At 40.7% G+C, this 25217-nt stretch overlaps 1 protein-coding gene across 2 annotated transcripts; it reads left to right on the plus strand.

The window, feature by feature from the left end:
- NELFA (negative elongation factor complex member A) lies at positions 1438–24291 on the plus strand. Of its 2 annotated transcripts, XM_021393794.1 has the most exons (12): positions 1438–1803; positions 1918–2182; positions 7812–7983; positions 9423–9584; positions 10485–10574; positions 13299–13429; positions 13588–13657; positions 14468–14556; positions 15060–15171; positions 17273–17529; positions 18487–18586; positions 20115–24291. In XM_021393794.1, the coding sequence occupies exons 1-12, from the start codon at positions 1727–1729 to the stop codon at positions 20297–20299; spliced, it is 1710 nt and encodes a 569-aa protein (XP_021249469.1). In that variant the 5' UTR covers positions 1438–1726; the 3' UTR covers positions 20300–24291. The 2 variants fall into 2 exon arrangements, with proteins under 2 accessions (XP_021249469.1, XP_021249471.1); XM_021393796.1 differs by lacking the exons at positions 1438–1803; positions 1918–2182 and adding an exon at positions 5794–5826.

Here is a 25217-nt window from a genome sequence, read left to right on the forward strand (position 1 = left end):
ATTTGTCAAATCTGGTGTTTAAAAAACATTATTAGAACGAGTCCAAGTCTCTGTGTTAACTACTGCTTGAAGAAAGCTGCTGTACAAACCACTGCACATTCCATGTTTTGCTTCTTCCAACCCACCTCTAAAAGGAGCTGCTACTCTTCTCCTCCATCTGAAGGTGAAATCGCTGCTAACTTTCCTTTCCTTCCACAACTAGATTTTTTATAATTACAGTATCTCTGGGATTACATATTTTCAAAAGTTTTTTTTTTTTTTTTTAAGGAAAAATATAGCACAAAGCAGAATTAAGAGTGAGATTTTAAAATTATGACTCACTTGTAGATTTGGGGAATTCTGTCACAATTGTGCCACACTGCACTTTTCATTTTCAGGATGTTTTCTCACAGCAGAATCCATAACCTCAAATAAAATCAGATCTGATTCTGTGGGAGATTACATTAAGTACAGAATCTCACACTCACTACCCCGGGCAACCTACAGTCCAAAGCTTGCCCTCCCACCGCACAACAGTTCCAGTGAACTCAATGGGATTTTGCACTACAGATAAGCAGGTGCCTAAGTTTTAAGAACTCAGCATTTGGGTATTAGTAAAAACAAAGTGCAGCAGGAGTTGGGAACAATAAAATACCATAAGTTTTAACATGGTTTAGTGGGCATAGTGGTGATGGGTTGATGGTTGGACTAGATGATCTCAGTGGTCCTTTCCAACCTTAATGATTCTATTTCCCAAAACAGTTTTGAGGAAACATCGAGAACATAAAGTTCTCCAGCAAGAATTTCTCTTTTGTCCTGGAGAAGTCCGGTTGTAAACAGCCTCCTTCATAAGAAGGAATTTGTAAAGAAAATGTTTGCATTCAAAAGCTTGGAACAGCAAAAGCGAGTTTGCTGCACACTCCTACCTCATCTTTGCTTTGTTTTCAGCTACAGACACTAAAATGAACCGTTTATGCCACACTCCGATAATTCCAAGTCTTCTGGGACTTAAGCAATGGATTAATTTTCATATTTAAATAACAGGGAGCTGAATCACAAGGGAACATGAACGTATGCTTAATAACCCTCCATTTCTGAGCACCTACTGCTTGTCTCTCAGTCACAGAGATACCCTCCTACATCCCTGAGGCACCCAGCACAGAAATCTCCGGGTAAAACGATGGAAAAACCCACTCAGCCCCGCTTTAGTCAGCTGGCAGCATTACAGGGGTTTTATCACCCAGCTTGCTGTGCCAGCAGGCTGAAAGGAATGCTAAAGGCGGACAGACTAAGGGAGCAATGAAGAACCCAGAAACAGGGAGCTGAATGCGCTTTGACTTGTTATTAGCTAGAAACACAGCAGCAGGGTGCTGACAGGGCTTCGTGGGCGCCACTGAGGAACCGTTAAAGGTGAAGCGCAGCCCTGGGCTCTGTGAATAAAGGCGACGCGGGGCTGCCCAGCGCTCCGCCACCCGCCCGGCAGCAGGCCCAACCCGCGGCCGAAGGGCGGGCTAGCAGTGGGGCTTTGGCCCTCCTCCCGCCTTCAGCTCAGCGCGCCGGGCCACGGGAAGGGCGAGCACAGGCTTCTGTCCCTGAGCCATGCTGCGCGGCGCCTGGCTGCCAGCCCTTCAGTCCCCAGGAGAGCCTTCGGGACGTTAGGGAAGGCCATGACGCACAGTGAGCGGGAACTAACAGAAAAACATCTCTGCGCTTATGCGGCGCCATCTTGCATTACGGAAGAACCGCGATGGCAGGCGCCATTTTGCACCTGAGCGGGAGAGAAGAACGGCCTCGCTGTTTTCCGGTTGGGCGCCGCCATTTTAGGTTACGGAAGAATCTCCGCCTTCCCTAAAGCAAACTCATAGGGCGCCGCCATTTTGGGTTACGAACGAGCCTGCGACCCGCAGGGGTCCTCACCCCCTCCCTTCCTCCTTTTAGGTGTCTTCATAAAATGCCTGTGGAGAACCCCCTCTTTTTTCGCTCCGCTCCCAAGATGGCGTCGATGCGGGAGAGCGATACCGGCCTGTGGCTACACAACAAACTGGGCTCCACGGACGAGCTGTGGGCGCCGCCGAGCATTGCCTCGCTGCTCACGGCGTCGGTGATCGACAACATCCGCCTCTGTTTCCACGGCCTCTCCTCGGCCGTCAAGCTGAAACTGCTGCTGGGGATGCTGCACCTGCCCCGTCGGGCGGTGGATGAGGTGAGCGCCGTGTGGAGGCAGCGTGAGGGGAGAAGGGGGCTGCGGCAGCGCCGGGATCATCTCTTCCACCTGCCTTTACTTTTTTATTATTTTTCGAAGCGTAGTCCGCGGGGCCGCCGCCGCCTCACGCGGCCTGCGGGCGGTTGAAGCCGGCCCTGAGGGAGGGGGCGGCCGCGCCTCAAGGGCAGCGCCGGGCAGGGGAGGCCGAGCCCCGCTTCTCCTTGCTCGCCGTCTGGGGAGGGGAAGAAGCGAAATGCCGGCCCGTAGGGCCGTCGGCTGGGGCCCGGAATGTGGTGTGAGGGCTCGGGTTCCTCTCGATAAAGGAGCGCAGTGCAGGTTTTACTGCTTGTTTGGGAATCTGGCTGGTTCTCGTCTTCTGAAAGCAATTTGGACCCCAAACCTTTCTCACACCTCCACACAGACCTGTAGTTATAATATAGGTTCCGTGCTGCTTTGGAGAAGAGGGCTTCTCAGAGCCCGCTTTTGGTCCAAGATCAGGAGTAGCGGTACAGTTCCACTGGCAAGGCACAGGGATGTGTGTAGGGCTGCCTGCACTCCTTCCCCAGTAGTAGTGGCTGCCTGCATAGGTGTCCTGAGCTGAACATTTCACGTTTAGGAAGGACAGCAGCAAGTGCTGAAACTTTAGGAATGGAAGATCTGGGGTCTGCACTCAGCAGTGTTTTTCCCCAGCTTCTTGTAGTTGGTTTTCCCCTCAAGCAGGACCTGACACATCTTGCTTCGTGTTACCTGTCTGGGAACAGCTGGTGCTTTCCTTTCCTACCCTACCCAGTTTATGAGCTGGCTCTGTCAGCAGGCTTCATAGATCCAGAAGAGCTCCTTCACTGGCCCTGGACCATACCTCATCTGCAGCTGACTTATTCCTACCAAAAAGCAGCTGCATATAGTCAGGACAATAGTCAAAGAACAGCTGAGAAACATTAAGTTTCTTCTGCCAGGTTTGAGGAATTTCCACTAGTGCCATGTGTAGCGTGGTTTGTGGTCATGGTTATGGAGATAGTGCACATTTAATTACTTAGACAGATTGTTGCGTCTCCTTCTCTGGAGATATTCAGGACCTGTCTGGATGCTTTCCTGTGCAACCTACTGTAGGGAACCTGCTTTAGCAGGAGGTTGGACTTCATGATCTCCAGAGGTCCCTTCCTACCCTTGTGATTCTGTAATCTGCACCTCAGCTGTGCTTGCACCAGCCTCTGGGATAGGACACAGCTGCTTTGACTTTATTTACATGTATACTAAGCATAGTGTGGGGAGATTGTACATAATTCTGGTTGTGTGCTTGGCTTTTATGTACTTCTAAGTTGAAAATGAGTGAGGATGGGGGACTACACATAGGCTCGCATAGGCTGTTGGGTATGTGAAAATTGCCTGGAGCATTGTGGAGAAATTATAAAAATTGTCTTTAAAATGATTCAAATAGAGGAACCTTTACCTGTAACAGCCTGAAAGCAAAATTCTTCATTTGGGAATCACTCCCATATATGAAAATGATTTAACTCAACTTTGGAAGTGTTTTTTTAGTCCCGTTGGAAAGTCATATGTACGTTTTCCATGCCACGTGCCAGTCTGTAGATGATGTGTGAGGAGTACCAAGCTGGCATTTGGAAACTTAATAGTGTTAGAAAATATATTGCATCAGCTTTGTAAAGCTTTGGGCATCTTGATAGTGGATGCAGGATATAATAGAGGTGTGTTATGCAACACGTTAAATGATATTCCCTTCTCTAGATAACAGATTGAACTTAGTTTTCTTCTCAAATCTTTTTAATATTTTTTTTCTATATAATAGCATTTTAACTGGCGTAGTATAACATGGAAACAATTTGGGAACAGACATCTGAGTAAAAAATTGTGTGGGAATCAGGAAAAGTGTGGTATTACTTGGCTTTGAAGGGATTTAATTGGCTGCTGGTCTTTCTAAATCTCTGTGAAGGCTGCAGTCTAGACAAGCAAATCTTCAGTGATCTCTCTTGAAAGCTCGGTCCTTAGCTGAAGTGTTACATTTCTTCTTAAATGTAATATCCTGCAGTTTGACACTATATGTTTTCATTCGCTGCTCCAAATATTGTATACATTTTAGTGCCTTAATCCCGTGGGATAAGTAATGAACTTAAATTTTTATCATGCTGTGAACCTCATTACAGCTCGTTTGTTCCTGCTGACTAATAAGAATAATTGGCTCCCATTTTCATTTTCACAGTTAAGTGTTTTGTAGGCAGTTATCAAAAATATCCTTTCCTGCTGCAGTTCTCTGGCAGAATTTTCAAACTCTTAAATCTCTCTGCCTCCAAGCTTTTTGCTGCTATTTTTTTTTTTCTAGATTATCGTGCCTATTTTAAACGATGCCTAATGCTCAGTGCAGTGCTGACCAGAGTTTGGGTGGTGATTTTGGCAGATATTGCTTCTGTTTGGTTTGCCTGTTACGTTCCTGTTAACTCGATGCACAATGGCAAGATCTTGTGTTCAGTCTCAGACTAATGCTAGAGTCAAGGCTGGAGTGAGGACTGTGTGTCTGTGCTCCATGAAATATGGTGAAAGGCAGGCACTGCCTGTCCCTGTAGTTCTCTGCCCTTTTATGACAGTTGCTATGGAGAAGAGAGCGCAGACTTTCTTCTTGCTTGTATGAACCAGGAGCCTTCTAACCACAGAATTGAGAGCTGTGGAATAGTAGCACGCAGGAGTAAGCTTTTGCCTCCCTCTTCGGAAGAGGCAGGCTGTTCTTTTTGGCCTATGCTTAATGTTCTTTGTTTTTCTGGGTGTAATGTGGTTTATTTTAATCTAATGTTACTCTTGGCCACTTCTGTGCTTTTTCATGATTAAAATACAAAACATACGATGATGCTATTTGATCCATCCTAGTTTTGTATTGCATAAATATTAATACTGCACTTTCCAGTGCTTTTAGCTTAATGAAAATGCTCTATAATATTACAGATACTTATTAAACGTCACCTTCTCTGTGGCCCTGAAAGTTTAAAACTTGACTGGTTTTATTAGCCAGCTGTTGATGCAGTTGTGTAAAGGCACAGCTACATGTCAATTTAGGCCTAATGGAAAGCAAATTAATGAGACTGCTTTACAAGGAGTCTTTTTGGAGCTATGACTTTGTGAATTCCTAGTAATATTTCCTTTTTTTTTCTAAAACTCATTCCCACAGTGCTGATTCTATGCTCTTCCTGCACAGCCATTATTAATCTCCCTTTGTCTCTGTTCCCAGACTTTTTCCATCCTGCCTGATCCTTTCTTCTCATGTTTCTAGTGATGTCCTATGCCAACAGGCTGTGAAAAGTACTTAAGATCCCTGGCTTTTAGATGAGAGAAGTGCCAGAACATGTTGCTTCAGATCTTGACGTTCATGCTTAACAAGACTCTGGCTGGAGCCGATTGGGCTCTTGCTTGACCCGGTGTTGCAATCTTAATTATAAGTTTGAGATTATGGCTGTGCTTGGTTGGAAAAAACATAGGATTCTCTCTTAGTGAGTTGCACTTCACAAATCCTCGAACTACAACTTTTTCTCAGCTGTGGGTTCAACGGCAAAGGGAGAACGTATATAAAAATCACAAATTGAAGAAAAATCTGAATCAAAACATGAATCCAAGCTGACTAAATGCAAACCTGTTCTCAGGCAAGATCTCCGCTGAGCTTACAGTGTCTGTTAGCGTGCTTCACTTGACTGTGTGACAGTGACTGTTCTTTCTCTGGCTGCTATGAGGCTTTGTGGTAGTGTTGCTTGTCTGGTGCTAGGCAGACAAGTTGTTCTTCAACTCCTTCCTTGAGGGAACCAAAATCATGAGGCACGGGAGCTTGGGCAATGTTAGGTGCCTGAGCTCAGACTGCCCTGAGTGTAGTGTGGGTGCAACTGCTTGACAAGAGCTCTGCAGGAACGTAAATAGTACAGGCTGTAGCTCTGTGATTATTTATTAATTTGCTGCAAGGATGAGTTTTGTGGAGCAGACATGGAGGGTCACGTAGGAGGGTACAGCAGAAATCTTTCTTCCAACCATTATCTTTGAGTTTTTGCTAGAAGAAATTGTATTCTACACGCTTTGCCTGCATTTTTGGTATCCAGAGTCCAGCTGGTAAACAAGTTAGAAATCAACCTCAACTTTGTCAGTTATAGTTACGTGTTTTGAGGTGTTTTGTGTAAAGCAGTGGTGTTGGGAAGTGCTAGTTTTCGGTCAAATTTGTTGGTGAGCATTAACGTGAGCTTTAAACAAGAATGCCTAAAGGACAAACTACCCCGTTTTATACCTGGCTAAAGTCAGAGGGCAATAACATTGCGTGATTGAAAGGAATTGGGAAACGTCAATGTTTGTCTGCCTCTGAGTGCTGAGGTTTAAAAGTGTTTGGGGGAAAAAATGGAGGGCGAAAATTCAGCTTTCATTTCTTGAAGTTGCATTAGATTAAGCTTATGAAATCTTTTTCATGAGAAAAGACCAGTTCTAAATAAAGGGAAAGAATGACAGCATTAAGATGAAGAGGAATCTTTTTGCTTATTTCCCTGTGTTCAGAAACAGGTAGACATAGTAATTAGCTATGTGTGCCACAGTAGGTTGTGAGAATTCAAAAGTCAAATATTTTCCCTGTACGTATTATAACTTTTAATGCTAATACCATACAGATAGATTATGTCTAAATACTTTCCATGGCTTTATTGTTCTATTGCTGGACAGATAACACAGTACATCTCAGAAATCTCAGTTCTTTGAAGCTACTACTTTTAATGCTTATGTAAGAAGAACAATAGAAGAGGAGTTCAGTCTTTATTTTGGGGGGTTTAAGCTGACTATGAATGAAGTAAAGCAGCTGATTTAAGAAATCATAATTCACTCAGTAAAATCCCAGCTGTGGTCTCTTGATTTTTCTTTCCATAATGCTGTCACATGTTGGTCAGTAATTTAAAAAATGACTGTGACCATCTTATTCATTCATATTACATGTTTTTTCCTCTTCTTCAAGACAGATAATTGAAAAATATATTTTTCTCCCTGTTGAAACTTTGGCTAGGTGGAAAACCTTGCTACTTCTGGTAGTAGAGAGCTGGGTGCACTACTTCAATAAGCAGATTTTGTCGAGCAATAGCTTATTAGCATGAAACATAATTCTTGGCCGAACTAAAATTCTGGGGATTTGGCTTACGTTGATGTGATGTAGATATGATCGGTCTGCTGTTCTGTATCACAAAAAGGGGTCCATCTTCATTTAGACACCTGCTTAAATACATTGTTTTCAGGTTGAATATTGTTATCACTGACTAAGGTGTGGGTACATTAAGTTGCAAGTGGGCTGGAGAACGTACTGAGACAATACTGTAAGAATCTGGCCTGTTTTTAGTTAAAATTATCTGAGGAGAGCAAAGCTTTGAGCTGTGAGAAGCTGAAAATGTGCTTGTTGAATTGACCAAAAGCAACGTTAAAAACAAATCTTGGTTCATTCTTTGCTTTGTTCTAGAGTTAATGTATAACTGTGACGCAGTCTCCCTCTTCCCTTCCCTAGTAGTAAAATGTTGTGCATGTTTATCCTAGTGTCTAACAAATATAAAATTAACCCAACTTCAACGTGTTTAAAACTGTTTCCAATTGGCTGATTTTCTTTTTCTTTTTTTGTTAGATGAAGGGGGCACTGACTGAAATTGTCCAGCTCGCTACCTTGGATTCAGACCCCTGGGTCTTAATGGTAGCTGATATTTTAAAATCCTTTCCAGATACTGGCTCCCTTAACCTTGATCTTGAAGAACAGAATCCCAATGTTCAAGATATTTTAGGAGAACTTAGAGAAAAAGGTAAGTGTTTGCTGAAAACAGCAGAAATATGACTCCTCTTTTCAGGAATAGCCTGCCTCTGCACAGGCAGTTGAGGTATCTTAGCGGTATTGGTGTTGGGACAAGCAGTATGTCTTCTCTCAACTGCCGCAGTTCATGACCTGGTATATTCCTGAATTGGCAACTGTGATACTTGAGGAATGTTAACCTCTTAAATTATCTTTCCACAAATCATCAGAACTTGCATGTCAGGTCCCTAAGTAATTGTGAAGGGCAACATAGAAGTTAATGTGGTTTCACTAGTTTTGTAGACAGACTGTGGAGTATTAGGTAAAAACAGCTCAATTTATTAATATGCAGTAACACTTTAATATACTTGTTCTGTATGTTGTTGTATTAAAGACAGCAGTAAGACTTTTTTTGCAGTACCTTGTAAGTTTGGAAGCAGCAGCATTTGCATTGGGAATGTGGGGTGCCCTCTGTTCAGTCTCCCTTTATCCAACAAATGGAGGCGTGAGGGGGACTGATCAAAAGGAGAATTGAGTTGCTGATGTCCATCTAGCAAAGCTATTCCTACTTCAGTGGGTTTGATTCAGCAAATTGTCCCAGGGAAAAAAAACAAACTCTTAGGCATCAGTGGTCAGAAATGGCTTTGAAGTTAGGACTGCTGTAAGCCAGTAATGGAATGACTCAAACTTGGTTCTTTCTGTGAAAAAATGAGCACCTTCCCTACAAGAACAGGCTGAGAGAGCTGGGACTCTTCAGCATGGAGAAGAGAAGGCTCTGAGACCACCTTACAGCGGCCTTCCAGTTCCTGAAGGGAGCCTTCACTGAAGCTGGGGAGGGACTTTTAGAAGGGCATGTAGAGACAGGATGAGGTGAAATGGCTTTGAACCGGAAGAGGATAGATTTAGACTAAATATTAGGAAGAAATTCTTTACTGTGAGGGTGGTGAGAAACTGTAACAGGTTGCCCAGAGAGGTTGCGGATGCCCCCAACCTGGAGGTGTTCAGTGCCAGGCTGGATGGGGCTTTGAGCAACCTGGTCTAGTAGGAAGTGTCCCTGCCTATAGCAATGGGTTTGGAACTAGATGGTCTTAAAGATCCCTTCCAACCCAAACCATTCTGATTCTGTGATCGTTTGTGCATTCACAATTTTGGTTTGGATTTTCTTTCAGTAGTTTCCTTTTCATGTGCAGTTTTTGAAAGAAACTGAGAATTTTATAATTGCTGTCATTTGACTAGGTGTAGTTAGTATGGGAGCGTACAAACTTAATGTAGAAAACAAACACCCTAATATCTGGCTACGTACTGTTCAGATCAGAACTAAATTACTCATAGTGCTTAAATGAGTAATCTAAACTTCAGTAAACACCTATAGAGTCTAGTTGTAGAATGTTTTGTAATGCTCTGTCAAAGAGATGCTTATACCCCTGTGTGCTGTGTTAACTCTTTATGCAGTAAGTGAAGGTGAAACATCAGCTATGTTGCCACTGGAATGCCAATACTTAAACAAAAATGCCTTGACAACACTAGCGGGGCCACTTACCCCCCCAGTGAAACACTTCCAGCTGAAAAGGAAACCTAAAAGTGCCACTCTCCGAGCTGAACTCTTGCAGAAGTGTAAGTAGTGTTACAGCCAGTTATAATGCTGAGTAACAAACAGTGAAAGGAAAACTTGTTGGTCTTATTGTGCAGTATGGAGACACATGCCAAAATTGCCTGTTATAAGAAATGTGACTGATTGCACCTCAGCACCCTCTTGATACCATGTGTGGAAGAGCACGTGCAAGTCATTCTAGCCATGATTATATTAAAATGCTAATCTTGATTTAAATGCTGTTCAGACTTGAAGTGATACAAAAAGCTGTATCTTTTTAAAGCATAGATATGTTGTCTCATAAGTATATTTAAGTCAGTGGTGAGGGCTTGAGGGACAGCTTTGGTTAAAGCTCCTGAAACAATTTAATACGCCATATGTTGCTGCAACAGGGAGCAAGAGCTGCTAATTAATGCTTCATTTTGCTCAGTATAGCTGTATAGGGGGTGAAAGCCAATAGAGTTTTCACTAACAAAAGGCAGCATATGTGTGCATCTATATATTGGTAGCTAATCTGACTGATCTTAAAATAGTTCCCTGAACCTGCTGCTGTGTTGGAGCAGCTTGATACTTTCTTGCTTGTGACCCAAGAAACTGGTGTTAAAAAAGCTGTAAATCTTATATGAAGATGTTATATCTAAATCTTATGTGGATCTTAAATTATTTCAATCTTTATTGAATAAATTGTCTAATGATTTATTGTAGCTCAGACCATCCTGTCAGTTGCAGTTGTACCTGTTTTACATTTCTCCAAGTAGTGTATTGATCACAAACTGCTTGTTTTTTTTTAATTACAATATACTTCTTGTTGATATTCCCAGTTTCTTATATATTAGCTGATAACATTTTATATAGGAAGCCTTGTATTTTCTAGCACAGATATTATAATAACTGAAGCTTTGGGTTTTGTTTCCTTTTTGTAGCGACAGAAACTGCTCAACAGCTCAAGAAGACTGCAGGAGTGCCTTTTCATGCCAAAGGCAGGGGACTGGTCAAAAAGATTGATACAACAAGTATGGCTCACTCGTATCACTTGCCTGAAAGAAAATCTGATAAAATAGCTTTGAGGACTGAAATTACTGTTTCCTACAAAAGCTTAATTCATTCTGAAACAAACGATTTATCCCCTTCTTTGTCTCACTTTACTGCTTTGAGTGTTTTTAACAAGTCTAATGAGAAGGAAGGGTGGTGGTTTGTTAAGATGTCAGTGTATCTGCCATGCTTTTCTAAGATGCATGCAGCTAGATCATGCCTACAGACTTAGTAAGAACTTAATTTGCATTAATCCAGGAATAACTTCTGAGTAAGCTGCATTGCTCCAAGAGGGAGCAGAGTGAGTGGATCACAGTAATCCGTGGTCTCAGAACTACTGTGAAGTGGATTGAATCTAGCTTGGATTTATATAATTCCCTGTGGAAAAGGGGAGAGGAAAATATGAAGGTAGTGCATGGAGTAATTTATGATTACTCCAGAGGATAGTTTAAACATAGGAAATAAGGAAAGTGCATGTAAAGTAAATCTCAGTCACAGATTCAAGCAGAGATAAGGAACACTTAAGAGCTGACAAATCATTCTGATATTCTGATCTACTTTCTAAGTGTTAACTAGTGCAGTATTTTAGTGGGAAGGTACACTTACTGTAGCTAAGACTGCATAGTGTGGCTTCTATTCAACAGACATGAAAAATTTAATACCGTGTTTAGCCACGCGTTTGTGCAGGACATGCAAGAAATGTGGTTTTAATTTGAACTAAAAATTGTCCCAGTGTAAAAATTGACTGTCGGTTCTGTTGACATTTCTGAGTTCTAATTTTTATTTAAACCACTGAATAATAAAGCCAGTCTTTAGAGCCAGGTGGTTTCTAGAAATACCAATTATGGGACCAGCTGGGGTTTCCAACGCTGAAACTTACTCTGGTTAGAATTGTCCTATGCTGAAAATGTTTTTGGTAAAACATACGAAGGGATTCAGAGTATCCGGTCTCAAACCAAAATTGTATTTGACCTAAAATGTAGATTTTTCAATCTGTAGGGCATAACGCTTGAAGACCTGACAAATATATTTGACTGCCTAATTTTTTAGCAGTTGGTGAATGAATGCTGTTTTTGGTGCTTATTTAAGTGTGATGTGGAGGGTTAACAGTGTAAAGTCTGGGGAAACAGCTTCATAGGTGTAGCAACTTCTGCTGAGCATTGTGACAGCAAGTTGTTCTGTTTGTAGTATGGAGCTAAGTTGGATACTTCCTGTGCAGACCATAGCTCCAGCATTTTAAACCCTTCAGTGAAGTGGTAATTTATCATTCCACTGGATTACAAAATGTTCGAGCTCTGCAGAGCCAATATTGCAATGTAATATAACTAGCTAAAGACTGTCTGTGTCTGAGGCGGCATCCCACCTTGCAGAATGTTGAAGCTATATCTTCATTTCTCCAAACTCCAAGGCATTAATGCTTTTATTCCTTTGTGTCTTAAAGGCAGGAACTGGGGAAATTGTGAGCCGTGGTTGTAGAAGTTGTAGAATCACAGAATTTCACAAGTTGAATGGGGTCCACAAGGATCATCAAGTCCAACTTGTGGATCCCCATATGACCGCTCCAAATTCAAACCAAATTTCTGAGAGCGTTGCCCAAATGCTTCTTGAACTGCAGCAGTCATGGTGCTCTGACTGCTTTTCTGGGAAGCTTGTTGCAGCTGCAAGGTGTAACAGTCATTTTTGTGAAGGAACCAAAAATTAAAATTTGGATTGATGTAACTTCAATAAAAAGTGGTGATTTGGGACGCTCTGGAAGAGCTGGGCTGGCTCCCCTGCTGCTTAAGAACTCTCCAGGTGTGGCTCCCCTGACAGTGCATTCTTGCACAAGAGTTGTGCAGTGTTGACTGCCAGCCTCGAGTGGTGGCACCCTTGATGAAGGGAGTATCACAGTACTTCTGCTGTGATGTGCTGCCAGAGCTCTCCTGCCTTCTTAACTCTCAAAGGTAGGCAGCTGTGTGTTGTGGCATATAAAGTTAGGTAGGTTGATCATCCTGCAAAAACTTGCCTTGAATAAAAACAATTTGTATTCCACAAATGCTCTGTGAATCTTGGTTATTCATGATATTCTGTGCGTTATGGCATCCACCAATAAGTCTGATTCTGACCCCTTTATTCCTAATACAGCCTGTGCTGTGTTGAGACTCCTCAGTAAGCACAAACAGTAAGCTCACTGAAAGGAAGGAAGCTAGTGGGAGCACTGGATAATCTGCTACAGGAATTCTAACTGCTTTTGGCCAGAGTTCTTAGATACAGTTTTACCAAGTAACTAGATCTAAACTTCAAGAGTAACTGAAAGTAGTAGGATTCAGAACATTCACACTTAGTAGCTTTTTATGGGTTTGAACTTTGTTTTTTGTAAGTAAGGAAAGTATCAAAATGTGTAGAAGAGTATATTCTGATAGCAGTGTACTGATTGGATTACTTCATTTAGAACGTGTAGGAAAATACTCAAGATATAACTGTAGTAAAAATTACTTCAGCTTTGGGATTGCAAACATTAGTGGGGAGTCACTCTTTCTCCTTGTTTGAAGGGTAAAACCCAATCAGAAGTTTGAAGAACATAGTATTTTGTAGACAGTTCCATTTTAGAGACTTTTGAAATTAAGGGGAGTGTTAAGAAGGGGAAAAAGTGAAAACCTCATTGTGTTATTTGTAATCAGTGAAGCAGGTATTTTAATCGTTGCTTTTTTTTGATCTTACTTAAGCACCACTCAAAGGAATACCAAAACAAGCTCCATTCAGGAGTACTTCAGCACCTAGCGTATTTAACCCTTCTGGAAACAGAAATCCTATTCCTCCTTCAAGAACACCTCTGCGTAAAGAAAGAGGAGTGAAGGTAGGTGAATTCCTGCTCAGTTCTCCTCTCTGTTTTAAAATAAATTTCTGATGCTGTCTTGAATCAAGCATCAGCATGTTAAAGAAAAAATTAAGAATAGTATTGAGATAGTTTAAATTTACACTGCTGTTACTAAGATTCTGCTCTCTTTCCTTCAGCTTTTAGAGTTTTCTGAGCTGGATATGGTAGGTGCTGGCCGTGAAGCAAAGAGAAGAAGAAAGACATTAGGTTAGTATGGAACACTTCAAAGGCTGTTAATATACCAGCAACTATACCTCTTTTATTCTTGATGTGTTGAAACTCATCTTCTGCTGAGTTTACAAGAAAAAAGGGCAAAACCATCCTAAAGGGAGGAATTCCACTTTTTTTTTTTCCTCTGGTGTTGCTGGTTGTACTTCCATGTGCCTTGGTAGTAACTTGACTTGGTAGCATGAAAGGATTGAACCAGCCATTTGTGCTTTGCACAGCGAAGTTAGACCTGAAGCTAGTCTCACATCTGAAATTGTTCAGAGATTCTGATATGCTTATTTCTACCGGTTGCATAGCCAAGTAAAGAAATTCACAGTAATCTTCGTTTAAAAAAAAAAAACCTGTCTTCAAAGTTGTGGCTTAGATTTTAAGAAGTGAATAGTATCTTATACTCAAGTGACAGTACTACTTAAGCATATCAGGAAGATGTGCTAGGCAGCTTATTTTCTTATTAAAAAAAAAAAATCAGGGTTTTTTGGTAGCAAATACTGTCTCAGAACAAAATGATGGTTGCAATGAGAAGTTCTCGGTGCTTTTTAATATCAGGAAATTAGGCTAATTAGTGCTAGCCACTGCATCTTGATGGATTATTATATTGTGGTTCACTTAATCATTGGGCTGTTCATAAAATTGTGTATGGAGATTGCTGAAAGGTTACAGTAATGAATATACAGTATATGCTTCTTAAGCATGGTCTAGCAGACTCTTCAAAAATGTGATTTTTAGGTTGCTGTTTAATTCAATATTTAAGAATATTTCCTTGAACTGACTTTTGTTTTTATGCAATAGATACAGAAGTGGTGGAAAAGCAAGCCAAAGAGGAAACAGTAGTAGAAAATGCTACTCCAGATTATGCTGCTGGCCTGGTGTCTACACAGGTAAAAACAAGACAATAAAGGAAATAATCCTACCCCACAGTCAAATAACAGAGATGAGAAAACCATGATGCATGTTGTTCTAAAACACTTAAACACTGTAACAATATTGTTCTAAGGTGTTGAAACAGATTTCAAATTTAAAAAAAAAAAAAAAAAAACACCGTTCCATAATTATTTTAGAATTCCACTGCACTATCTTTGAACAATATTTTTTAAAAAAAATTCAGGATCATGGTGAAGCTTAGTGCTTTAAGGTATGGTATTTTTTTGTCTTTACGAAGCATGTACAATGTTGTGCTTTAAGTACAAAACAGTGATTCCTTTTGCTTGATCCAGGGTGATATCTGTGTCCTACACTGATGTTGGTTGCCAGTTTGAGTGGAGACAAAGTGTTACTTAAGCTTTTACCTATGGTTAGGCTTTCTGTATGCCTATGTCCCAGAGGCCTTCTTTGCATTCTTTCTGTAGCCATTTACCAGGCATAACACTTTTGTGTTTTCCAGAAACTTGGCTCACTGAACAATGAGCCAGCACTACCTTCTACAAGTTATTTACCTGCTACTCCCAGTGTGGTGCCATCTTCCTCATATATCCCAAGTTCTGAAACACAGCCAGGTAAGTAAGACACTTTTTTTTTTTGTGCTACTGGAACTTAATACCTCTGATTCTATTTGGTTTTACTGACCGACTTCTTTTATTTACCAACTTATTGTCCTTCAACTCTCGAGCTCTTGGCAGTCTGAAAAGCCATTGCAGGAACCTGGCCTTTAGGTTAAATGGCCTAAATGTCTGTACCTAAAAAAAAAACAAATAAAGGAAGTGCTTGTTCTTTAAGACTTAAAAATGGTTAACTGCTTTGCTTGCTTAATTTTTTTCTGTCCCTATTATAGGAAATACAACATTTTTTTTTAATTTCCAAAGAAACACTATTGATATACATATAAATCTTAGAGTATACACTCAATATATGCACACCCATCTCCATGCACTTAAAGAACTGATAATTGCTTTTAAGAGTCAGATATGTTCCTAGAAACAAGAACTATTTACTTTGACACAGGCATTCTTTTCCACTTTCCTTTTACCTTTTAGCAGGTCGGGTTGATAACAGCTGAGCTCCTGCATATTTTGAGGGGGTGAAAACCCACACCCTTTTGTACAAATCCTTTTTCTCCACCCTTTACTACGCTGGCCTTCAATCTTCCTTCCCTGCTGCATGTACAGTCTTACAGGAGCATATCAGCTTGCCCTAACAAATGTGCATGACTGAGATTCATTACCAGAGCTTGTCGTTAACAGGGAACCAGCACTGCGGTTCGTGTTATTTTTGTTCTTGCTTGTTAAATGTTACTGTAGCTTTTGCCTATGTGAGCTGTGGCTCGTTGGTCCCCCATAGAAAAAGTTGTACACAAAAACTAATCGCTTAACTTGTCTCTGAAACTGTTCAGAATCTCTCTGAAGGTCTCTGCAAATCTCTCTGACAGAAAATTGGCATCTCAGAAAGGAATGCAGCCAAAAGCGCATCAGTGTTGTCAGCAGATAGTATTATTTTCCAGAATGTTGGCAATGTATTCCACATCAGAAAAAGCCTAGTTTATAATTCTCTGTTGTCTTTGTCCCCTGATTTTTTTTTTCCTAACTCTCCTTAGACAAGGAATACTGTTTTCTTAGAGATCTGTGGATTTGGCTTCATATTATCTGAGGTTACATAATTAAGACATGTTACTTCATGCAAGTCAATTCTGACATGAGATGGAGCCGGTAATAAAACTGGAGATTTCTGCAAAATTAATGAGTAGCTAGTTATCTTACTGGCCAAGAGCCATATTGCTAAAGCCAGTGCTGTATCCACGCCTAGATGAATGAGGGTACTAGAACCTTCAAATTCTCTAAAACTTGATCTGAAGGGCATCAGCTGAGCTGTGATCTGTATCTGTCTTTTCATCTGTTGTGAACCCAGTGGGTATAGGTTACTTCAAATCTCATGAGACTTTTACAAGGTACTTAAGTAGCTGTGCCCATGTCAGAGAGCTGCAAAAGAACGTAACTGACTTGAACATGCACCGGCTGACTGCTGTCTGCTGGATAATGTGGTAACTTGTGATATACCTTACCTCTAGCTGCAGTCAGGTTTGGAATAGGGACTTCCTTGCATGGCTGAGTACAGGTGACTGAACCAACTAATCAACTTGAGAGGTTTTAGCCCTCTTAGCAGTTAGTGTTGAAATCAATTATTTTGGTGACTGATTTTAATTTTATCTGTTTATGTATGTATTTTCAGTATTTGTTACTGTCTGAGACTTAATTACTGTTTTCTTGGGAAGGTGCTGCTGCATTAGATTAAAAAAGAGGATGAAATTTTGTGGTTTTGATTTCTATGCAGCAGTATGACAATAAACTTGGTGGGATCAGCATACAGTTGTTATAGCAACGTATGTTAAAAAGTAGATCAATTTAAGTTTAATTTATGCCCATTAAAGGTTAAATTTGCTTCTAAATGGAGTGTAGTCCATACTGGAAATCTAGTCACTGTCTAATTGGTAAAGGCATTTGAGAGGGGAGAGCACTAGCTCTTCATGTTTTCAAATGGGTATTAGGTGGCATAGAGTCATTGTGATAAATAGAAAAATTGGAGATCTTAGATCCTTTTTAAAATCCATTGGTGTTGCTGAGCCTCATTTAAGGATTATACTTCTCATTACTCTGTTTCTTGCAGCTGGCTCTGCACGAGAGGCCTTGCAGACTAACAGACAGACTGAAGAGCCTGCAGCTCCAAATGCTACCACAACTCTTCCCGCGCAATTCAAGCAAAGAACACCCATGTACAACAGTAACTCGAATCCACCTGCAACTACACCTACCTCACCCCTCACACCTACCACACCTCCTGCCATTTCCCCTGCAGCGCAGGCACCGCAAGTGGCCCCTCAAACTCAGCAACAGCCACCACCGAAAAAAAGCCTCTCTCTTACAGTAAGTAACAGCTTGGTTGTTCTTAACTGCTGCTTTTGATGTAGATTGGAAAAGCAAATTTTTATTATTGATGTTACTTAAATTTGACCATTCCTAGCCTTAAGATCGTGACATAATTGAGACTGCTTGTTTACAACCAAAGATAAAATATTCTTGCTGCCTGAAATGTTAATCACAACTTTTTATTTGTGCAATGTTAGTGTTACAGTAAGATGTCTTTGTTTCCTGCTGTTCATTACATAAAATAATGTTGTGTTCCTTGTTGCAAAGAATTTTTGGGAGAAAGGCATAGTTCCAGCAGTGCCCTTAGCCTTGCCTATAGTGTAAGCTGCTAGAAGAGATCACATTGTTGCAGTGATAGTAATGAAGGTATCAGTAGAATAAAGGCAAAACTCCTGATTTCTCTGGGTCTCCCCCCACCTCCATCCATTATTGGTCTTTTAAAGCCTGAGAGTGCAGAGGTAACTAAATAGCAGTGACTTACCCTGAAGCTTCTTACTGCTCTTATGTTTGTATGTTATGTGCATGCTTGAAATTAGTCAGGTAACCAATGTGAGATACAGCTGTCTCTGAAGACTTCACAAAGCACCTCTGTAAGCCCAACTTACAAGATCTGAACCTTAAGAAACTGTGATTTTTCTGTAGCTTTGCTTCATTTAAAAAGAAAAATAACTTCTCTTTGAAATTACTGCAAGTCTGCATTTGTTAGAATGTAGAGACACTTTTTTTTAACTAAGATCATAAAGAGCACAATACATAGTGGAAACAGCAGGTCTCTGAGCACATGTTTCTGTAACTATTTAAAGTGTCTTCTTTTTCAGTTTAAGTTTCAGAACTGTCATTGCTGGAAGTGTTAGACATAAGCATTAAAGAGGAAAAGCTTTGAGGTTAAGGTGTTTATTTTATGTAAGTTACAAACTTTTCTACTGGAATTCATATTTGTTGTATCTGTTGCAGAGGGAGCAAATGTATGCTGCACAGGAAATGTTCAAGACTGCAAACAAAGTTACAAGGCCAGAAAAGGCTCTTATACTTGGATTCATGGCAGGATCCAGAGGCATGTATTGAAATAAAATTACTTTACTTGTCAATCTCCAGTCTGAAACACAGTGTAGCATTTCTGAATGTGCATACGTGAGCGCACGTCTCCTGCTTTACCTTCAGTCTGAGTGTGCTAGAATCTATTTTACTCTGGACTGTGTGTATGTTAATGGATTAAAGTTCTGACTACCTGGAAGTAGTTTTTTAGTCTTTTTCTAATAAAAATAGAATAATCTCAGAGCAGATTCTAAACACAAAGCATATATGCGCTTAGTTCAGTTCTGTATAATACTGCTCAGGAGTTGAGGAGACACAAGCTAAACAGCTGGAACAGTGAACAGACTGATTGGGTTCTAGTATTCTGTCTACAAGACAGAATGCAAATTCTTCCATGGCAAGCTGAGATACAAATTGCATAATACAGAGCCTCTTCTCTAGCTCTGTAGCATTAGAAATGTAACAGCTATTTTCTCAAACTTCAGGTGTAGTTGCTGTAAATCTTAAGGAGATCAACTGTCTAGGTCTCGTTGTATGTTGCCCTTGATAGACCAAGACTGTTCTACTCAGTCATCTACTAAATGTAAGATGAGAAGTTGCCTAAGTGTCTTTAAGTGAACTTTGTCATCTGCACTGGCTCTGCTTTCTAGGTTGGTATTTGAGGGCTCTTATCACAGGAGTGCTGGAGTCTAAATGTGGCTGATGTGTTTGGATTAGCGCAGTACATCATTCAAGATCACCAGGATAGAGTTGCTATGATGATCCCGGTGCTTAAAGAAAAGTTTGTGTTTATTACGTTCAAGGGTGCTCTTGGTACTAGATACCACTTCAGAATGCTGTAGCAGGATGTACTTTAATAGCTATATCGATATTTTTTGTGATGCAAGGGAAATGTTATTTTGATAGTGTGCGCGTGTTTCCTGCATGTATGAATATTTACATATGTGAATGTACATAAGTAAATAATATAAATTCCTAACTAGTAATGTTAACACTTCTTGAAAGCTGGGTAAATAACTGTCAACTGTGATATTTCTGATTTTCCTGGCTGTCAGTTCCAATAGTTGGACATGTAACGTTTGGTACTCGTGCAGGAATAGAACCAGGTCTTAGAGATGAGTGATTTCAATGAATCTGTTAAGGCTTCCCCAACTACTAAAAACCGATGAGTTTTTTTTTTAACTGTGAAGTGTGTCCTAAGCAGTGCAAGTTTGGTAGGTTCAAGCTTAGCAAATCCAGAACTTCTTACAGTTCTTGAGGCAGACAGAAGAGGCGTTGACACGCTTCCCCTGCACTGACTTGCTTTTGTTCTTCCAATTACTTTATCTTTGCGGTTCACCCCTTGAGGTTTGGTTTATTATAGGAAAAATCAAGTCCATGATGTATGGCTTAAAGAAGGTCTGTGGCCACATGGTATAGAGATAAACCCAGAACTAATAGAAAATAGTGAGGTTTTTTTCAGCGTAAGGTTTTGACTCTCCATCAAGTACTCATCGCTTTCTTATAATGCCAAAATGTGTAACTTGTTTCTGTTTTTGTTTTTACAGAGAATCCTTGCCAAGAGCAAGGTGACATCATTCAGATTAAACTTAGTGAGCATACAGAAGATTTACCAAAGGCGGATGGCACTGGCAGCACCACTATGTTGGTTGATACAGTGTTTGAAATGAACTATGCTACTGGGGAATGGACCAGATTCAAGAAGTACAAACCTATTACTAATGTTTCTTAAGAGATGCAGCAACAGCAGATTGGACCAAATCAAGCTTAGAGTCAACCAGCTCATAGAGTATGTCAACTGTACAAAATGGCATTCATGTGTACATTTATTACCCTCCAGCATAGAAGTTGTGGCTCTTCAACCTAACTGGGCTCAGTGAATGCAGAAGATGGTGTTGAATTTACTTCTTTCCTTTTTTTTTTATTATCTGGGAAAGGTGATCTTAGGGAGGAGGTGGTTGGTGGCTTTTTGTTCTGTTTCTTTTTTTTTTTTTTAATACAGTTTAAGATGCTGGAAGAAGAGAGGAGATCACAACTGAAAGATGTAAGATGGGAGCAGTTTACTTCTGAGTACCTGAAGACTACTGCACAGTCATTGACAGTTTACCATTTAAACAAGGGCACAGATCTTTATTGTTTAAAAAAATATTTTCTTTGACTACATGGGTTCCATGAGCACTTAAAGCACCACATGGGTGTTTAATTTTGTAATTCAGTTGCAGCGTAACTAAATACTGCAAGTGGTAGATGTCTAGTGTCTAATGGTACCCACTGTATGTTTAGCTTACTTATGCTTGAGCCATAGGATGGGATTGAGCAGCTTTAATTTGCTATATTGTCTATGTCCATACACAGCATGAGTTAATCTGTTTGGCATTACTTGAGATCAAAAGAAACTGAATATCATAGTTTTCTGAAGGAAAATAACAGCAAAACCAGGGAGAAATTGAAAGGTAGCAGTGGGGCTGTTGCTGTGTAGAAATTTCAGTTATTTGCCATGTCATTCTTAGGGTAAAAGCTTAGCAGTGGCTCTTGCATGGCAAGTCCTTCAAACAGCCTGGGAGGAAATGAAGCTAGAACATATCAAGACTGATTGCAGCATTTTTGTTTTTCAAATGGCCCTAGAGATGGTTGATGAATCTCTGAATAGGACAATGAGGAGGTGGTGGTAACGTATGTTTGGTTGGGCGGTCATAAGGAGCTTGATTACCTTATCCAAAAAGTTCAGAATGAATATAGCTGTGGTTCTTACCTGTGTAATTATCAGTATAATCATTAATGTGGCTGCAGTTATTCTGGCATATAAATGTGCCTTAGGCATGTCCCCTTCTAGTAGAAGCGCATTTTGATCTTCATAACTGTGTTCACACCACTAGTTTCACCTGTCCTTAACTGTTCACGTATAGCTTGCATTTATTCAGAGGGATTGTGTACATAGTTCAGGATTCACTGTTTGGAGACTTGCTTGCATTCTTTGAGGGAGACTTGGTTTAAATGTCTGGTTTCTGCCAGTGCTTGCATGTGCAGCTGTGCTTGGTTGGGAATGGTGCTTGGAAGGAAGGCGTACAACGCGGAGCAGCACAGTGGGTTTTGTGGTGCTCAGAGGGTACCTTAGGCTGACTAGAGGTTCATGTTAAAGTGGAACTCGTAGGACAAAATGAGGCTTTCCTCTTCTTTTTTTCTGGAAGGAAAGCAGACCAAATCCCTAACTTAAGGTATACTTAATAAGATGTTTAGGTAATGTTTAGAATATTTTGTATTGGGAAATTTTTATTGCGTTTTTATTTTTAGTTGTTCAAACTAATTATCCAACTGAACAGGGAAAGCATAAGTGACAAGAAAATCTGTATTTACAGCGTTTTAAAATATGACCAAAATTAGAGATTCCTTAATTTTATTTGAGCAAATATGCAGAATGTTCTAGCTCCTGTAGTGGGCAGGCTATTTAATGGTGTCTGCTGACATTACGGAGTGTTGTGCATGTTTTAGTGTGAATGTTAGGCTCCACATTTAACCATCGCACTGGGGGCTCTCCTCCACATCTTATTAGCCCGTTTCAGAAGCAATGCAGATTGTGGTTCTGATTGTGTGGTTGTTTTTTTTTTCCTTTAAGCAGCTAGAAACCATCCTGACAAGTGAGGATTAGTCGTGGGTTTTAGTTGTTAGAATGAGTTCAGTAAAAATGCATTTTCATGGCTATAACTTATCTGATTATATCTTACACAGTAAGGGCTAATAATAGAATATAAAAGCATTCATCTTTTAAAATAAAGGCTTAAAAGAAAGTAACATTCCTTTTCTTGTCTGCATTCAGATTTTTAAAGGTTTTTTTTTTATGAAGACCAGTTTTCTTTAAACACGTTTAATAGTTGTCTTAAATGTTCCTACTTGCTAGGTAAGCTGCAAGTACGAAATATGATTTTAGAATAAATGTTTTAGAAAATTGGGTGACTCGAGGGGCATGTACTGTTACTGTAAACTGCCGATTCAAGATCTGTTGCAGTTTGGCAGTGAGAAGCAGCTGCTGTGTGTTGACTCTTTGAGCTTTCTCGAGATCAGTGGAGGTACTTCACTAAACCTGCAGTCTGCACAAGTCTGTATTTCAGACCTGTGGTGCTGGGATGGAGACAGCTGCCCCTCTCTTCAAGAAGTCATTGTAGAATGAATTTGAGTCATCTAAATGGGGGTAGTGTATTGGAAGCCTACCGTGCTGCTACCAGTTCTTACTTGCTGTGTAACAAAGTTGGTCTCCAGGCCTGTTTGTTTGAAGTCATGCACAGTATATTGAAATTTTAAGCAGAAGCATAGTATATTTTTAATTCTGTTAGGTTATTAGGATGAGACGACGCTGCAAAATAATTTATTTTTAAAAGTGACTTTATGACCCTCAACACTATAGCATTACTGCAAGCTGACTTATGAATCTTGAAAGGTTTCTTAAATGCCTAAAGGAAGGGAAGCTTTTGCAACGTTACGGTAAGAAATGAAACTACATGGAGCTCTTTGGTTCAGAGAAAAAGTAGTGTGCCAGGCAATTCAGAAAGGGCAACGCTGACATTTAAATTCCAGTGTAATGGAATTGCTGCATACAGAACAACCTGGCCCTGGAACTTGATATTTTTTGTCTTAAATATTCAGTCACTTAGCTGTTAGCGGGATTCTATACAGTGATGCTCAGCGTGTGCTGCAAAACTAAATAAAAACTTTTGCTGACTCTGGAATGATTTGCTGATGTACTAACCAAACGGCCGCAGAAGTAGTTCAGAGTTTTCTTAGTTTTGCATTCTTTCCCTCTGCCCAAGCATGAAGCGTTAGGAAATAGCAAGCCCAAACTTAAGTGTGTTACTGGACCTCAGCAAGGCAGGATGTCCCAGCTTCTCTTGCCCTTGCTTGTAAAGAAGCAGCTGTCTGAGCATGTCAGGGCACAAAATGGACAAAATGTGGCTTGTAGCAATGAACGTGGCTTGTGGTTTTTTTTCACCTGCCCAAGTTTGTTAGGCGGGGAACGGAAAGAACACATACATGCATACCCAGGCTTCTTAAGAACTTGCCCTAGAAAGTTCTGGGTTTCTTCAGGCTCCGTTTTCTTCATGAGTGAGGACCAGAAAGTGAAATGAGTTTAATGAAGGTGAGCCCAAGGAGGATGCTGAGCAGAAGTACTGATTACAGATTCCTTCCTCCTCCTTTTTCCTGCTCTAGTGCTCTGTAGTTATCTCCATACAATGCTGTTGAGACTTTGTGTGGTTAACACTCTAGTGTTGGGCCAGTGTTCTGTGGGTTAACTTCGTTTTTCACTGGTAGCTTTGCCATTTAATCTTTCAGTTAAATGCCATAGGATACTGGATGCAATGGGGAGGAGCCTTTGGTTGCTCGATACCTCTGTGTGAAATTGGTAATATCACTAAACGATGTCTAAGTGCAGACTGTTGTCTGGAGAGAAGAAGCTTAAGACTTTGACATCATACAGTTTAAGAGTGAATCACATTCTCATAGTGTAATCTGACTGGAAAAGACTAAAAAATGTTAAGCCAGAGCCCTCTGGGAATCTGGTGCCTTTAACAAGAAATGTCATTTTGTGAAATGTTACATCTATTGCATAGTCTGTATGTTTTCTATTGTTTGTTGGTTTTTTTGTACAGTTGTAAATTCAAAATATGCTGTCTTTGGGTACGTATTTTCAGTGTAATACAGTATGTATAATAAAAATTTAGATTTTCTATGGAAGCAGACTATTTTTTTTAATAGATACATGATGCGCGTATCCATTCTAAATTTGTCACATTGAAATGTCAGCTTTGAAATACATCTACAGAAGCAAAGCTGACATACACTAGTTTTGCTGGTTAGGATATTTGTGAGGAGGAGGTGTTAGCAAAATACCTGCTTTTGCTTTCTGCGCTGATTCAACAAAAGCTGATCATCCCTGGGTGGTAAGCCTCCATGACGCGTGGGTGTGCGTGTTCTTAAGCACTCCAGCCCTAGCCTAGGCCTGGCGCTACAAGGATGTGCCCTGTGCGTGGTTGGCCCATGTGGCATGGAAGTGTGGAATAAGCCCTACCTGCTGTCTGCCTCCTGTGGCTGAGCTGCAGCAACGGCCGCTTCCCTCAGTCTTAGAGTGCCGTGGAAGACTTCTGTGGTTAGTTTTTGTCTTTATGCTTACAGACTGTAGTCCAGTTTGTGATAAATGTGAAGACTGACTTCCCAGTGTTGAGTGATACGGACATGTGTGGCTGGCCTCGTCCCAGCTTTCTTATCTTCGAGCCTTGTGACATGGCTCTGTTATGCTTGCCTGCTCCTGTGTGGTGCCAGGCATAGTCTGAGGTTTTTCTTTTCTGTCGCATCGACCTTATCAAATAGCTGGGAAGCAAATTCTGTTCCAGGTCAACTGCTCTGTTAAAGCACTTGTGACAAAGCTTTGAGAGTAGATTGGGATGTGCATTTCACTTATGTCGTGGAGCATTTGTTCTGTGAAAGATTCTTGGCGTCCATGTGGGTGAGTCACTAATACATTTTGCATGAATAAGGATGTGCCAGGCTGCCTTGTCTTCCTCAGAATGGCCTATTCAGAATCAGACTCCTCTATTTTTAGTGATCTCTGTCACTAGACATTTTGGACAGCATAGCTGGCTCAGGCAGCAGAGGTTTTATTA

The sequence above is a fragment of the Numida meleagris genome, chromosome 4 (assembly GCF_002078875.1).
Source record: "Numida meleagris isolate 19003 breed g44 Domestic line chromosome 4, NumMel1.0, whole genome shotgun sequence".
In the NCBI taxonomy this organism is placed as follows: Eukaryota; Metazoa; Chordata; class Aves; order Galliformes; family Numididae; genus Numida; species Numida meleagris.